The sequence below is a fragment of the Mus caroli genome, unplaced genomic scaffold (genome assembly GCF_978045245.1).
Source record: "Mus caroli unplaced genomic scaffold, Mus_caroli_1 scaffold_8, whole genome shotgun sequence".
Lineage (NCBI taxonomy): Eukaryota > Metazoa > Chordata > Mammalia > Rodentia > Muridae > Mus > Mus caroli.
The window spans coordinates 135,603,170-135,620,317 of record NW_028227263.1 but is presented as its reverse complement, the minus strand read 5'-3'; the positions used below and the strand labels follow the sequence as shown (position 1 = coordinate 135,620,317).

Here is a 17,148-nt window from a genome sequence, read left to right as displayed (position 1 = left end):
GGCATGGGGCTCTTGGAAATTAAGGGGAACCTTGCTTTCTCTTGTGAGCTGAAGGTTCTCTTTAGAATCCCACTATGCTGTTTGTGGTATTACTATTTTCTAACGAAGCTCTCACCTGCAGGACAGTCTAATCCTTATCCTCTACCTTGAACCACCCCATTTTCTCATGTCAATCCTGATTTAAATCTTAACAAGTATATTTGGCACTTTAAAGTGCTTTAAAATTTTTATTGTGTTAGGCATGGTGGTGCAGATCTTCAATACCATCACCCAAGAGGCAGGACAAATCTCTTGAGTTTAGGGGTAGCCTGATCTGTACAAAGTCCCAAGCCAGCCAGAGCTATATAGTGAGATTTCAAAAAAAAAAAACAAATTTTAGGGGATAGAGAGATGGCTCAGGGGTTAAGAGCACTGGCTGTTCTAGAAGTCCTGAGCTCAATTCCCAACAGCCTCATGGTGGCTCATAACCATCTATAATGACATCTGGTGCTCTCTTCTGATGTGTAGGCCTACAAGAAGGCAGAACACTATATATATATATATATATATATATATATATATATATATATATATATATACACACACACACAGTAAATGAGTAAACCTTTAGAAAGTTAGATCTTACTCATCCATCTGTTTATGGGTGTTCATGTGATAGCTTCCCTAGAGGGCAGAGGCAACTCAGCGGAGTTGGGTCATGGGGCTTGGTGGCAGGTGGTTACCCAGAGTCCTTAGAGTGCTTTTCAATTTGCAAATACTATCTATTTTACTTCCTGTGTAACTTTAATGTACCCTGTAATTCTGAGAAGCACAAAACCAGGTGGTGGGCAACTATATGATCTCATCGATGAGTCACAAACACATATGGAAAACAATGGTTTTAATAAATTGACAAAACAACAACATATATGAATTTAGGGGAAAAAAAAACGAGGAACCTCTGGATGACATGAGCGATTTATATACACTAAAATTTAATAGGACACTCCACACACTAAATAAATGTTTCTCAAACTTTTAAGTAACTACTGGTATTGTTTCTGACATTGAACCCCAGCATTTGAACTTGTAATTGGTTCCTTGCTGTGTTGTATTGGTTCAGAACAACGTTTAAAAAGCATCATGCTTTGCTCATACGGATAGCACACACACTAAAATTAGAATGAAAGCCAAGAGATGGCTTAGTGTTTAAAAGTGGAAACTGTCCTTGCAGAAGACCTACGTTCAGTTCCCAGCACCCAAGTCAGGCAGCTTACTATCACTTGTAATTCCCATTCCGGGTGATCCCGTGCCTCCTGTCTCCAAGGACACATGTGCTCATACCTAACATAGGTATTGGGAAGTCAAGCTTGGGTCCTCTATGAGAGAAGTTTGCACTCTCAACTACTGCACCATCTCTCCAGATCCCCTATTACATTAACAAATGGTACTCTCAAAATGATGAGTTTTCTTAACATCCGTGAATAAATTAAAACCACCACAAAACAGGAAAAGCACCATTTAGCCTTATAGGAAAGAATGGTGCATAGCCTGCATCAGCAAGGCCTGTGTTTCTGTTCTAATATGTCCGTTCGTTGTTTTATGCCAAGTTTTCATCTTGAGCTATGTGACTCTTCTTCGTTTTAGGCAGGATTTAGAATTCTTCCAGGATGTATGTAAGGCCGTTAAGCAATGTTGAGAAGTAATCAATGTCCCTCTTTTCCTCCTTAGATGTGCTAAGGACCTTGCACTCAGATGCCTTTTTCAACAGTTCCTCAAAAATCTCATTATGCATGTAAAAGAAGATGTATCCGCTGTTTAGCCTGTTCTCCTGAATGGAGGGATCTGAACTCTCGAACACTTGGACATCACTGTAAAGGAGCCAGGCTTGCCTTTGAAAGTCATACACATCACTTACGTAATGGCCTGAATTTGGGGAGCTCCCAAAGTGGCTGACAACACTGACGAGCCTGTAATTCTGAAGATCATCTCCCATCTCCCCATCTTTGGAATCATCAGAACCAAATGCAAAGGAATGTGGGTCATCTTCCTGCAATTCTGGAGACCTACTCAGGTCCTTCTCTGGGTCTTCCTGAGAACTAACACTTGCAAGGGATGCCGGTAGAAACAAACCCTTGATTCGACTTCCATGATTCTGGTAGAGTTTTGACAACTCAGTGCGGCCATCTAACTTTCCATATATGTTAATTTTCTCATAGTTCTTAAACTCTGGATTCTCTGGAACCTCTTGAAGACCCATCTCTGCAAGACCTGGATCTTGGATGCTCAGAGGCTCACAGAGCATAGGAAGAAAGCTGTATCCGTCACCAATCATTGAGTCAGTTGCTAGTGATGTCTTTTGTCTGAGTATCCTGTTTTCTGTCTTCACTAGTTCTGGCTCCAGCATGGAACCACTTTCCAGGCCTCTCTGCTGCTGCTCCTCACTTGCATCTTCATCCTCATACATTATCTGGAAGCTTTGTATTTCAGCATCTACACTGGATCCAACCTGTAGAACCATGGGGTCACAGGATTCTGAAGTCACCTTCTTAGATGACATTGACTGGTTGAAGATCCCAGGCATCATCCCTTGAGAGATATCTGGGGATGTATTAGCCAAGGGAAATGGTAGCTTCCTGTTTTCATGGCAGTGGGAAGATATATTTAAATACTTAGAAATCTCAACTGGCTGCTCACTCTTTACCGGCAACAAGTCAGTGGTAACTTGGTAGCGTTTCAGATGAACAATGAGGACCCTGGGGAGTCTCCTCAATGTGTACTTGAGAACAGAATTCTTGTTCTTGCATTTCTCACAGTTATGCTCAATTTTTTCTGGTGTAAAGAAAAGATCGAAAGACTTTTGAATTGATAGAGGGTGTGTTTTTGTCCCATGGTGCAGGTCAATGGAGAGGTAATTACTCACTTCGGTTTTGATAGTAGCCTCACCACAGCCTTCACAGATGATGGAGCTATGCAGCTCAAATTCAAAATTAGCACCAACGGGACAAACAAACCTTTTGGCGCCAGCAGACCCAGCACATGTGTTTCTCCTCTCAGTATCCCACATGGCATTTACTTTTTCCATGTTCAGTTTCAGCTGGTCTAAACACAGACTTAAAAACTCATGGGCATCGTTCTGTTCATTGCCCGAGAATGTGTCTGCAACTGTGGAAATGGACTTCTTTACACTGGTGAGTAACTCCCCCTTGATCTCTACATCCCGAATGTCTTTCAAGACAAGGAGCTGGCTTAAGGGCATGATAAGGTCATCGTAGGAGACTTTCTCCCATGGGATGCCTTGAGTGAGTAAGTCCTTTGCAAAGGTTGGAATCCCAAAGACAGATTGTAAAATGGAATTCATGTAACAAGTATTTCCCAAATTTGGGAAGCCTTCACGTTTTAGTTGATTTAGGTAAGGGTCAGGAAGAGATTGGACTCCGTTATGTGTTATGATCTCCAGTCCAAATATTGATACATCTCTGTCATCAGAGCATGTCGCGATTGGAAGGATAGTGCCATCTAGGTTAGCCCTTCCATAGGATTTGGAATTGAAAGCAGGTTCAAGTTTCCAATTGGTACGCTTTTCTTGTTCTCTTAAGGTCACAGCTTTCTCTGCTTTGCCGCCTCTGTTCCTGGAATAATATCGCCTGGATTTCTTTTTTTGGTCAGGAGTATTTTCTTTGGGAATGTCCTTGTTCACTTCTGCACTGGATGAGGATGGTTCTGTCTTCCTCTTCCTGCCTTGTTTTTCTCCTCTCTTTTGGCCGCCCGTGGTGTTTGACATACAAAGTGGCATCTTGCGGGACAGTGATGTCCCACTTTCTGGAGTGGTATTCAGGCATCCGCAGGCTGCCTCCTGGTGCTCCCTGCAAAATGGATCACTGCTTTCAAGGTCATCCTGACTACTCATGGGCTCCATGGGCTGCTGGGACTCACATGGAGTAGACGAATCCAGGAATAATTTCAAATGTTCAACATCTGCAGAGGATAACTTGTCGATGAGTAAGGATGTGTCGTCTCTCAAAGTTAAGTCCAGATGATACAGTCCCAGCTCACCACTAACCACTACGCCTGTAACATTATCACCCAGCTGAAACACCCTTCTCCTTTCTTCCAATTTGAAAGAAACCACCAGATTAACTTTCTGTTTTCTTTCTACTATTTCGATGACTGCTTCTTTCCACTGAGATGCCCTGGTGTGCTTGCTCCTGTTTGTGCTGCGGATCTGGACCAAACCATTTATCTTTAGGTGAGCCATTCTTTCTTCACAAAAAAGCATGCACAATCTAAAAACAAAACACAAAAACACAACACACATAGGCACTGTAACTCAAAATGTATCTATTATAATGTTGGGGGGGGGTGTTGGTTAAACTCTTAACTGACCACCATCAGCTTTTAGTCTTCTCTTTATGCCTTAAGTAAAACACTATGGAAAAAACAAAAACTTACTATGGAAAAATTTAATATTTAAATTTTTGTTTGTTAATTACAATTCATAAAAATTGGGAGTTACTTATATCCTTTTACTAAAAATCAAGTGTGTGTGTGTGTGTGTGTGTGTGTGTGCATTTGTGCATGTGTGTGCATTTGTGCATGTATGTGCAGTGCCCTCAGAATCCAGAAGAGGACAACAGCTCCCCTAGAACTAGAATTACAGGCAGTTATTTATTAACTACCCAGTGTGGGGGGCTAGAAACTAAACTCCAGTCCTCTGTAAGATAGTATGTGCTCTTTACCATTGAACCATCCCTTTAGCCTTAATTGTGCCCATTCTCTGGAGAACACGATTGGAGCTCTCCCCTGTTGCAAAGTTAATTGTGACAGTTAGTTCTATTTGAAACCTTGCCACAACCTATGATCAATGAGAGTCTCAATGCATTTTTATCTAGATCAGGTTGGCCCAGGGAGATTGTCTTGTTTAATTACTGTGGAAAGACCCAGCTTGAAAGGGTGTGTAGCACTACTCCCTGGTCTGGGGAACCAAACTAAGTTAAGAGTAGAGACAGGGGCTGGTGAGATGGCTCAGTGGGTAAGAGCACCCGACTGCTCTTCCAAAGGTCCAGAGTTCAAATCCCAGCAACCACATGGTGGCTCACAACCATCTGTAACGAGATATGGCGCCCTCTTCTGGAGTGTCTGAAGACAGCTACAGTGTACTTACACATAATAAATAAATCTTTAAAAAAAAAAAAAGAAAGAAAGAAAAAAAAAAGAGTAGAGACAGATAGCTGGGCATCAAGCTCCTATGCCTGCATTCATTCTCTACCTTACGCTGTGGCTATCACATGGCCAGCTGTTTCTAGTTCCCTACAGTGACAGACTGTGTGACTGTGTAACTGTGGACCTTTCTCCTCTAAGTTTGTTTGTTTGTCAGTCAGAGTGCTTTATCATAACAATAGAAATGATAACACCAAGTACCAGAAGTAAAATGCTGTGGTGTTGGGCTCCGGTGCTTCTGCTCTTTTCACTGGTGAGGCTGAGACAATGGAAGTTTTTGTCAAAGTTGTAAGTGCTGCTGGCTTTCTGATTGCAGATTCCAGACGCAGACCCAAGTCCTGCAGTGGTTACAATGGTAATAATCAAGGAGTGTAAAAGAGCAAACATATATTTGGACTGAAGATAAGGCTCACATTTAAGGCACTCAGCATGCAAAAGGGCCCTCATTCATTCAATCCCTTCTCTCTCTCTCTCTCTCTCTCTCTCTCTCTGTTTCTCTCTCTCTCTCTCAAGCATTGTGATTGTATCACTAGAATTACAGCACTTGAGATGCTAAACCAAGAAACAGACAGACGTGAGACAAGAATGGGATATGCGATGAGACGGGCATGGGGTGGGAGGCAGAGAAGAGATCAGGGAAAGAGAAAGGAAAGAGAGAAGGGAGTCAGTCTGAGGCTAACCAAGACTATGTTAGACTGGTGTCAAAAAACTAAACACAGCTGGCAAGATGGTCCAGTGAGTAAGGGGCTTGCCACCAAGCCTAACGACCTGAGTCTGATCCCTTGCACCCAGAGGTGGAATGAGAGAGCGACTCCTGCAGATTGTTCTCTCCCCTATGCACTCATGCTGTGATGTGTAAGATCGCAGCATATACAAATAAATAAATATATTTAAAAAAGAAAAAAAAAAAAACTCCACAGGCAAGTCACCTGGAATCCTAGCACTTGGGAGGTAGCCTATCTCTGTGAGTTTGAGGCCAGCCTGGTCAACATAGAGTTCCAGGATAGCCAGGGCTACATAGAAAGACCTTGACTCAAAACCAAAAGGATTAGGGTAAAAACAAAACAAAATAAAACAAACACTGCATAAAACCAAACAAAATCTAGTGGAGCAGATACACCCAGAATTCTCCTGTATCCCCAGGAATCTGAAACAAAGCATGGAGATGTGTTTGCAAGGAGAGATGAGAGGTGTGACGAGGACAGTCTAATACCAAGTGAAAACTAGAAATACTAAACTTTATAATTTCTAAAAAAAAAAAAAAGAGAGAGAGAGAGAGCGAGAGAGATTTATTTTTAGGCTGGCTGTGGTGACACATATGCCTTTAATTCCAGGATAGGAAGGAGTATATGTGACTTGAAGCTAACCTGGTCTACATAGCCAGTTCCAGGAAAGCTATATAATAGACTTCAAAATTATTACTATTTTTATTGCCTAGTGTATGGGTGTTTTGCCTGCTTGTATTGTCCGTGCACCACATGCCTGCAGTGCTCGTACATACCAGAAGAGGACAGCAGATCCCTTGGAACTGCAGTCACAGAGGGTTGTGAGCCACCATTTAGGTGCTGGGACCTTAACAGCTGAACCATTTCTCCAGCCCCTGAACTTAGAATTGGTAAAGGAAACTAACTAAAGACCCTAATATACAACACTAAAGGAATGTACTAAGGGACAGAGGGAAAGCCTTAAGATCCACAGATATAACAACTGATGATGTAAAAGCAGTCGTTTTTGCTTTGTTTTTTTTTGAGACAGGGTCTCACCGTGTAGCTCTGTCTGTCCTGGAACTCACTATAGACCAGGGTGGCTGTGAACACATAGAATCCTCCTGCCTCTGCCTCCCAAGTGCACTGCCACACCTGGGTTGCAAAAACAGACCCTCAAGATTAGCATAGCATACAAATGAAAGGCCTCAGAAGGGACCAGAATATCTCTGCTTTGGCTTGAGGATTGCAATCAATCAGACCTTTGAATAGAGAAGGTATAGCAGTTATCTCCAATGAATGCCCAAAGCACCACCCCTCCACAGGAAGGAGGAGACCACCTCTAAAACTGCTGTGGATAAGGGTGGCAGGAGGTGACTTGGACTCAGACTTATGATAGCACAACTCTCCTGGCAGGAATGGAATTATTCGTTTTTGTTGTTTATGTTTTATGTCTTCTGGTTTTTGAAACAGGATTTTCCTGCGTAACTCTGGCCATCTTGGAACTTGCTCAGTAGACCAGGCTGACCTCCAACTCAGAGATCCTCTTGCCTCTACCTCCCAAGGGCTGGGATTAAAAAAAAAAAAAGGCATGTGCCACATCCAGGCCCTGGTAAAATATTGCACCCCTGCCCGGCTGAGATATTCTGAAGAGACACTTGAGTTCCTTCATTTTGTCTATCAGAGTGATGAGACAGCAGTTACCAAGAAACGGGGCTTTCCCAAGAATTCTTTTATCCTCCTGCCCAGCATAGAATTATGTAGACCAAGCAGGCTGGCCTCAAACTCAGAGATCTGCCTGTCTCTGCACCAAGTGTGGTGGGATTAAAGGGGCCTGTGGCAGAGCTGAGTCCCCTGTAAGAACATAAAGAGAGCTATATACAATGAAACCTCAAAACAAAAACAAAGACAAAAACAAACAAACAAACCTCACAGTGGACACGATCAAATACAGAATCATTGGGACTCAAAGGCAGTATACTTCTTAGAAGACTCAGCCTAACATCTTCCCTTCTGACACATAAAAGGCCAAAACCATTCCATGCCCTTGGAAATCTCAAAAGATGTTTAAATGTTCCTTTTTGGGTTTTTGTTTTGTTTTGTTTTGTTTTGTTTTGTTTTGTTTTGTTTTGAGACAGGGTTTCTCTGTGTATCCCTGGCTGTCCTGGAACTCACTCTGTAGACCAGGCTGGCCTCGAACTCAGAAATCCGCCTGCCTCTGCCTCCCAAGTGCTGGGATTAAAGGCGTGTGCCACCTCGACCAGCTCTTTTTTGCTTGTTTGTTTCTTAAAACAGGGTTTTTCATGTGTGTGTGTGTGTGTGTGTGTGTGTGTGTGTGTATGTGTGTGTGTTATAATACAAATATATACATTATATGTAATATACATAATATATACATAAATATGTACAATACATATTATATATATTATATACATGTATATACACACATCTATATATATCGATGCTTTTGATTTTCAAGACAGGGTTTATCTGTGCAGCTCTCACTGTCCTAAAACTCACTCTACTTTGAGGCTGGTCTCAAACTCAGACCTGCCTGCCTGAGGGCTAGAATTAAAGGCATGAGCCTTTTTCTCTCAGTCCTATCTTACTTACCTTTCTTTGTGTTATCTAGGCAGAGTCTTGGTATGTATCCCTGGCTAGCCCAGAACTCACCAGACCAACTGACTGACCTTGAACGGAGGCAACCCTCCTATCTCTGCTTTCTTAGGGCTGGGATTTCAGGCAACTATTAGAATTCCAACGCCTTTAGTGTCTTATTAACTTCAGCTTTCTTTTTCCTCCTTTTGTTATGAAGTGCAGACTGACTCTCAAACCTAAGGACAGATACTCCCATCCAAGCTCAGGGGGCATTTAGAACCCCAAATAACACATTGTAAGTAGGACTCTAAGAGAGAGAAAAATGGGTAGTAAATACATCTCCTTTCTCTTCAGTTCAGAACACTGTTCATAGGAGGGTGCGGTACCTGTGGTAGGTCATCCTGGGCTTACCAAAGGCTAATTTATCTAGGTAGTTCCTCAGCAGTGTCAGACTTGGCTCCCAGTTGACCCTAGGGTTTGAATTATTAATCATCCCAACCCCACCTCCTGTCAACTTGACACCCAATGCATCACCTTGAAGCCATAACTGTCCTTCCCTTTGTCCCCCCCCCCCCCCACCGTGTGTCCAGACACCTAACCACACAAAATGCATTCAATCTAATTTCAAAAGTCCTTGTAGCTTTTAACAATACCAACCCTGGGGCTGGCGAGATGGCTCAGTGAGTAAGAGCACCCGACTGCTCTTCTGACGGTCCAGAGTTCAAATCCCAGCAACCACTTGGTGGCTCACAACCATCCGTAACAAGATCTGGCGCCCTCTTCTGGAGTGTCTGAAGACAGCTACAGTGTACTTACATATAATAAATAAATAAATCTTTAAAAAACAAAAAAAAAACAATACCAACCCTGTCAAAAAGTCCCAGCTAGCAAGATAGCTCAGCAGGTGAAGACACTTGCCACCAAGCCTGAGAACCTGGGACTCCTGTGATACAGAGAGAGAACCAACCCCTGAAAGTTGTCCTCTTACTGCAACACCCATGTGTTTTAGACACACACACACACACACACACACACTAAATAAATGTAATACATCCAAAGTCCATGTCAGACACTGAGACTCAAGGCAGTCTGAGACTTAATTGGCAGCTCCTGTTAACAGTTACTTTTTTCTGGGCTGGAGAGATGGCTCCGTGGTTGAGAGCACTGGCTGCTTTTTCAGAGGATCTGGGGTTCAGTTCCCATCTGGCATATGGAAGCCCACAACTTTCTGTAACACCTGTTCCAGAGGATCCAACACCCTCATATATACATGCAGGCAAAACATGACTGCTGAGGCAGAAAGCGCAAAAATTCAAAGCTAGGTGGATGAGAGAGGCAGGTGGAATCTGTTGAGTTCGAGGCCAGCCTGGTCTCCATTGTGAATGCAAGGACAGCCAGGGCTAGATTTAAAAAAAAAAAAAAAGAAAGAAAGAAAGAAAAAGAAAAAAAAACCTTTTGCTTTTGCAGTGGTATTGACTACAACAGGCTCACAGTTGAAACTGAGAAACAGAAAAGGATTCTGTGGCAGCCTATCCCCCACCCCAAAGAGACAGTCTAGACAAGAAGCCCATAAACAACTCTTTTTTTTTTTGAATTTTTAATATTTTTATTACATATTTTCCTCAATTACATTTCCAATGCTATCCCAAAAGTCCCCCATAGTGCCCCCCCACTTCCCTACCCACCCATTCCCACTCTTTTGGCCCTGGCATTCCCCTATATTGGGGCATATAAAGTTTGCAAGTCCAATGGGCCTCTCTTTCCATTGATGGCCAACTAGGTCATCTTTCGATACATATGCAGCTAGAGACAAGAGCTCCAGGGTTCTGGTTAGTACATCATGTTGTTCCAACAATAGGGTTGCAGATCCCTTTAGCTCCTTGGGTACTTTCTCTAGCTTCTCCATTGGGAGCCCTGTGATATATCCAATAGCTGACTGTGAGCATCCACTCCTGTGTTTGCTAGGCCCCGGCATCGTCTCACAAGAGACAGCTATATTTGGGTCCTTTCAGCAAAATCTTGCTAGTGTATGCAATGGTGTCAGCGTTTAGAAGCTGATTATGGGATGGATCCCTGGATTCGGCAGTCTCTAAATGGTCCATCCTTTCATCACAGTTACGAACTTTGTCTCTGTAGCTCCTTCCCTGGGTGTTTTGTTCCCAATTCTAAGAAGGTGCACAGTGTCCACACTTTGGTCTTCATTCTTCTTGAGTTTCATGCGTTTAGCAAATTGTATCTTATATCTTGGGTATCCTAAGTTTTGGGCTAATATCCACTTATCAGTGAATACATATTGTGTGAGTTCTTTTGTGATTGTGTTACCTCACTCAAGATGATGCCCTCCAGGTCCATCCATTTGGCTAGGAATTTCATAAATTCATTCTTTTTAATAGCTGAGTAGTACTCCATTGTGTAAATGTACCATAGTTTCTGTATCCATTCCTCTGTTGAGGGACATCTGGGTTCTTTCCAGCTTCTGGCTATTATAAATAGGGCTGCTATGAACATAGTGGAGCATGTGTCCTTTTTACCGGTTGGGACATCTTCTGGATATATGCCCAGGAGAGGTATTGCTGGATCCTCCGGTAGTACTATGTCCAATTTTCTGAGGAACCGCCAGACTGATTTCCAGAGTGGTTGTACAAGCTTGCAATCCCACCAACAATGGAGGAGTGTTCCTCTTTCTCCACATCCTCGCCAGCATCTGCTGTCACCTGAATTTTTGATCTTAGCCATTCTGACTGGTGTGAGGTGGAATCTCAGGGTTGTTTTGATTTGCATTTACCTGATGATTAAGGATGCTGAACATTTTTTCAGGTGCTTCTCTGCCATTCGGTATTCCTCAGGTGAGAATTCTTTGTTCAGTTCTGAGCCCCATTTTTTGATGGGGTTATTTGACTTTCTGGAGTCCACCTTCTTGAGTTCTTTATATATATTGGATATTAGTCCCTTATCTGATTTAGGATAGGTGAAGATCCTTTCCCAATCTGTTGGTGGTTTTTTTGTCTTATTGATGGTGTCTTTAGCCTTGCAGAAGCTTTGTAGTTTCATGAGGTCCCTCTTGTCAATTCTCGATCTTACAGCACAAGCCATTACTGTTCTATTCAGGAATTTTTCCCCTGTGCCAATATCTTCAAGGCTTTTCCCCACTTTCTCCTCTATAAGTTTCAGTGTCTCTGGTTTTATGTGAAGTTCCTTGATCCACTTAGACTTGACCTTAGTACAAGGAGATAGGAATGGATCGATTCGCATTCTTCTACATGTTAACAACCAGTTGTGACAGCACCATTTGTTGAAAATGCTGTCTTTCTTCCACTGGATATTTTTAGCTCCCTTGTCGAAGATCAAGTGACCGTAGGTGTGTGGGTTCATTTCTGGGTTTTCAATTCTATTCCATTGGTCTATTTGTCTGTCACTATACCAGTACCACGCAGTTTTTATCACAATTGCTCTGTAGTAGAGCTTTAGGTCCGGCATGGTGATTCCACCCGAGGTTCTTTTATCCTTGAGAAGAGTTTTTGCTATCCTAGGTTTTTTGTTATTCCAGATGAATTTGCAGATTGCACTTTCTAATTCGTTGAAGAATTGATTTGGAATTTTGATGGGGATTGCATTGAATCTGTAGATTGCTTTTGGCAAGATAGCCATTTTTACAATGTTGATCCTGCCAATCCATGAGCATGGGAGATCTTTCCATCTTCTGAGATCTTCTATAATTTCTTTCTTCAGAGACTTGAAGTTTTTATTATACAGATCTTTCACTTCCTTAGTTAGAGTCACGCCAAGATAAACAACTCTTAAAGACTGTAACTGGGATCCTGAGTCGTTCTGGCAGGGGTGGGGGTGGGGAAGGACTCAGTTTTCTTTAAGGGCTGCCCATTGAAGTTTGACCATGCTCCAGTGAGTATAAGGGCAACACAAATTGGACTTGTCTTTGTTTTTTGTTGTTGTTTCTTTTCTTTCTTTACAGGTGGTCACAGGTTGGGTGGGGAGGGGTGGACCTGAGAGTGAGTCACAGGACACCCATAGTGACATAGAAAACCAGTCTTAAAAAGAAAAAAAAAAGAAAATCAGTCCCTCAAGCCAGGTGTGGTGGTGTGTGCTTTTAATTCCAGCACTCAGGTGGCAAGAAACAGGAGGAGCTCTGTGAATTCAAGGCTGAGTGCTAGCCTGATCTACAAATCAAATTCCTTGACTGCCAAGGCTGTTACTCAGAGAAGCCCTGCCTTGTCTCAAACAAAAAGAAAAAAGAAAGGGAGGGAAGATTCTTAGGTTTAGCATGGTGACGCATGTCCTTAATGTTGGTACTGTAGAGACAGATGAGCGCAGATATTTATAAACAAGTTCCATGCCAACTAGGGCTACACAGTGAAACCCAATTTCAAAAACAAACACCTCAGGAGCTTTGCGTTCAGTCAGCAGAGTGCTTCTTTACCATGCACAAAGCCCTTGGTTTGATCCCCAGCCACTCATAAATGGGGCTTAGTGGTACACACCTGTAATTTCAGCTCTTAAGAAGTAGAGGCAGGAGGAACAGAATTTTAAATTAAGGTTATCCTCTGCTACACATTCAGGAGTTTGAGGTTGGAATGCACGCATAGGTCCCCGATCATGCCTCCAAAACCTTCAGAATACAATTCAAACGACTCAGGACATAACTGTAAGAACTGCCTAAATCAAATTGTTTCAAATTCAAAAGCTTCTAAACAGCAGCAAGATCAACAATCAGAGGGAAGAGACAGATGGAATGGAGGTGATTGGCAGCCATTCTTGACAGGAGCAATAAAAACATCCAGCTTATATAAAGACCAACCAACCAACAACACCCAAAACAGAACAGAGTATCCAGTCACTGAGAGCACAAATGCATTCAACAGTTAAAAAAAGAAACACAAGTTACTATTAAAATACACAATAAGTGCTTAACATCTACAGTCATCAAGAAAATAGCAGTCAGCCGGGCGTGGTGGTGCACACCTTTAATCCCAGCACTTGGGAGGTAGAGGCAAGCAGATTTCTGAGTTGGAGGCCAGCCTGGTCTACAAAGTGAGTTCCAGGACAGTCAGGGCACACAGAGAAACCCTGACCCAATAAAACCAAAAAAAAAAAAAAAAAAAAAAAGAAAAAGAAAAGGAAAAAAGAAAATAGCAGTCAGAAGCACAGAGGTAGCTGGTCATACATAGTCTCGAACCCTTTAATCCCAGCACTCCAAAAACAAAAGCTGGAGGATCTCTGAGTGAGGCCAGCCTGGTCTACAGAGTGAGTTCCAGGACAGCCAGGGCTACACAGAGAAACCGTATCTCAAAAAACAAAAACTAAAATCAAACCAAACACACACATATATACAAAATGTAAACAACAACAAAACCCAATAGGTAAATAGATAAAATAAGGTGAAACTGAAAATAATATTAACTAGATAAAATGTAATGCATATTAAAAAGAAAACTTAAGGGGCTGGTAAGATGGCTCAGTGGGTAAGAGCACCCGACTGCTCTTCCGAAGGTCCGGAGTTCAAATCCCAGCAACCACATGGTGGCTCACAACCATCTGTAACAAGATCTGACTCCCTCTTCTGGAGTGTCTGAAGACGGCTACAGTGTACTTACATATAATAAATAAATAAATAAATAAATTAATTAATTAATTAAAAGGAAAACTTAAAAACAGAACTACCGTGTGACCCTACTATATACCTCCTGGGTGCTTATCTGAAGGAATCAATGCCAGGGAACAACATAGGGCCTGAACACCTATGGTTTTCACAGAACTATATACAAAACCAAGTTGTGGGATGAGCCCAGATGCCCACCTACAGGTGAACAGAAAGCTAAAACAGGTGAAGAGATAAATGAACATAAATGTCTGTGAACACGACAGTTTTATCCAGCCAAAAAGAAGAACAAAATTACATTAGCAGGAAAATTTGGAATGGAAATCATTTTAAGCAAACCCAGCCAGATTCCAAATGACAAGGATTTCATATTCTTTTTCATGGACAGAATTTACATTTTTTAAAAAGGGGCTTTGAAGTAGAAGGAAGACCCCTAAGGGAGAAGGAAGACCTTATTGGGATAGCAGATACAGATAAACGTTTGTTTGCTTGTTTTTAAAGATTAATTTATTTTATGTATGAGTACACTTTCTGTCTTTCGACACACCAGAAGGAGTCGAATTACAGATGTTTGTGAGCCACCATGTGGTTGCTGGGATTTGAACTCAGGACCTCTGGAAGAGTAGTCAGTGCTCTTAACCACTGAGCAATCTCTCCAGCCCCAGGTTCGTGGGGTTTTTTGTTTGTTTGTTTGGTTGGTTGGTTTTTGTTGTTGTTGTTGTTGTTGTTTAATGAGACAGGGTTTCTCTGTGTAGCCCTGGCTGTCCTTAAACTCACTCTGTAGACCAGGCTGGCCTTAAACTCAGAAATCCACCTGTTGGGATTAAAGGCGTGCGCCACCACTGCCTGGCTCCCAGGTTTGTTTTTTTAGGAGCACATGAAGTTGAGAGAGAAAAGTAGTGGGAAGGATAGGGAAGGAACTGGAGGTGAGGGAAACCAGGTTGGATTTGATTGAACTATGCCCTATACATACATATGAGTCTCGAAACAATAAAAAGATAAATGGAGCAAAAATGATCCAGCTCATTATAAGCCTCTATGAATGTTATACCGAACCCCATTACTTTCTACAAATATACACTAGAAACAGAACAAACAAAAAACCCACGTTTTTTTCAGACAGGATTTCATATAGCCCAGCATAGCCTTAGATTCACTATGTAGCTGAGGATAACCCCAAACTCCTGATCTTCTTGACCCACCACCTTTGAGGGTGCTGAGGTTAATATAAATAAGTACATTGTAGCTGTCTTCAGACACTCCAACTCTGTGGTTGCTGGGATTTGAACTCAGGACCTTCGGAAGAGCAGTCAGTGCTCTTACCTGCTGAGCCATCTCACCAGCCCGGGTTTTTTGTTGTTGATGTTGTTGTTTTGGTTTTGGGTTTCTGTTTTGGTTCTGTTTTTTTTGTTTGTTTGTTTGTTTTTTGTTGTTGTTTTTTTTTTGTGTGTGTGTGTTTTTTTTTTCTTTTTATACAGGGTTTCTCTGTATAGCCCTGGCTGTCCTGGAACTCACTTTGTTGACCAGGCTGGCCTCGAACTCAGAAATCTGCCTGCCTCTGCCTCCCGAGTGCTGGAATTAAAGGCATGTGCCACCACGCCCACCTCCCGTTTGTATTTTGAGACACAATTTTTGTAACTTCCCTGGCTGTTCTGAAACTCACTGTGCAGTCCAGACTGGCCTCCTGACTTTGCCTCCTCCTCCAACACCCCCTCCCCCACCCCCCCCTCCACGTGCTGGGATTCAAAGCTTGGGCAACCTACCATTGCACAGCGTCCACCAAGAACCTGCTCTCATTGGGCCTTCTGATATCCTGTATATACACTGAGTAACACAACCTGAAAGAAGGCGCTTTACTCACCCAGGTTTCTATTTAGGAATATCACGGCTGTAGAAGGCGGCTCATGGTCCTGCTGCAGGCTCTTAACTAAAGGGTCAAGCACAAAATGTAGTTTAAGTTAACCGGTCCTAAGAAAAGCCACACCCACTTCTTGATGTCATCCTCTCCTAGGAAAGGGGAGGAGAGAAAAATGGGGCGGGGTGGGCGGACCTGGGTGGTGATGGAGGTGAACCCCTTTTTCTTAGCACTTGAGAAGCAGAAATAGGCAGATTTCTATGAGTTCAAGGCCGAGGGAGGAGAAGGGGAGAGAGAGAGAGACGGAGAGACAGACAGACAGACAGACAGACAGACACACACACACAGAAAGAAAGAAAGAAGTTAGACAGAGGGACAGAGACAGAGAGGGAGTTCCAGGACAGTCAGGACTACACAGAGAGATCCTGTCTCCAAAACCCAAAAAGCAAACCAAAACAAAAAAAGAGGCTGGAGAGATGGCTCCGTGTTTAAGAGCATTTATTGTTCTTCCAGAGGACACCTCAGAAGATCCCAATATTGGGGCCCAACACCTAGTTCATGGGGTTAGGGGGTTTCACAATTGCCTTGGGAATCGGATTCCTTCTGATGCTCACATAGTCACATATACTGAAAATAAATCCAAGTTGGGTGTGGTGACCTATGCCTTTAATCCCATCACTCAGGAGGAAGAGGCAAGCTTGACAGGTAAGAGAGAAAAGAGGCAGTCTACAGAGTGGAGAAAGACTTCCAATAGAATGCTAATATCCAAAGTTAATAAGGAAAAAACACAGGTATCAAAAAAAGCCAACCCAATTTTAAAAATGGGGTACTGTTCTAAACAGAGATTTTTCATCATCTTTTTTTTTAAAGACTTATTCATTTTTATTCATATGAGTACACTTAGCTGTCTTCAGACACACACCAGAAGAGGGCATCAGATCCCATTTCAGATGGTTGTGAGCTACCATGTGATTGCTGAGAATTGAACTCAGGACCTCTGGAAAAGTAGTCAGTGCTCTTAACCGCTGAGCCATCTCTCCAGCCCAACAAAGAATTTTCAAGAGAGGAATCTCAAATGGTTGAGAAACACTTAAAGAAATGTTCAACATCCTTAGCCATAAGGGAAATGCAAAATAATAATAATAATAATAATAATAATAATAATAATAATAATAATA

The 17,148-nt window shown here is 42.4% G+C and overlaps 1 protein-coding gene across 1 annotated transcript; it reads right to left on the bottom strand.

The window, feature by feature from the left end:
• Positions 1-794: 794 nt before the first annotated feature.
• On the bottom strand, positions 795-5,466 carry LOC147003652 (ubiquitin carboxyl-terminal hydrolase 29-like). Its single transcript, XM_085842288.1, has 2 exons — positions 5,401-5,466; positions 795-4,265 (listed from the first exon to the last, which is right to left on the bottom strand). The coding sequence occupies exon 2, from the start codon at positions 4,256-4,258 to the stop codon at positions 1,634-1,636; it is 2,625 nt and encodes an 874-aa protein (XP_085698414.1). The 5' UTR covers positions 4,259-4,265; positions 5,401-5,466; the 3' UTR covers positions 795-1,633.
• Positions 5,467-17,148: the final 11,682 nt, after the last annotated feature.

Bases quoted from the DNA above. Each gene is read 5' to 3' on its own strand.
- LOC147003652 (XM_085842288.1), bottom strand. From the start codon at position 4,258: ATGCTTTTTTGTGAAGAAAGAATGGCTCACCTAAAGATAAATGGTTTG.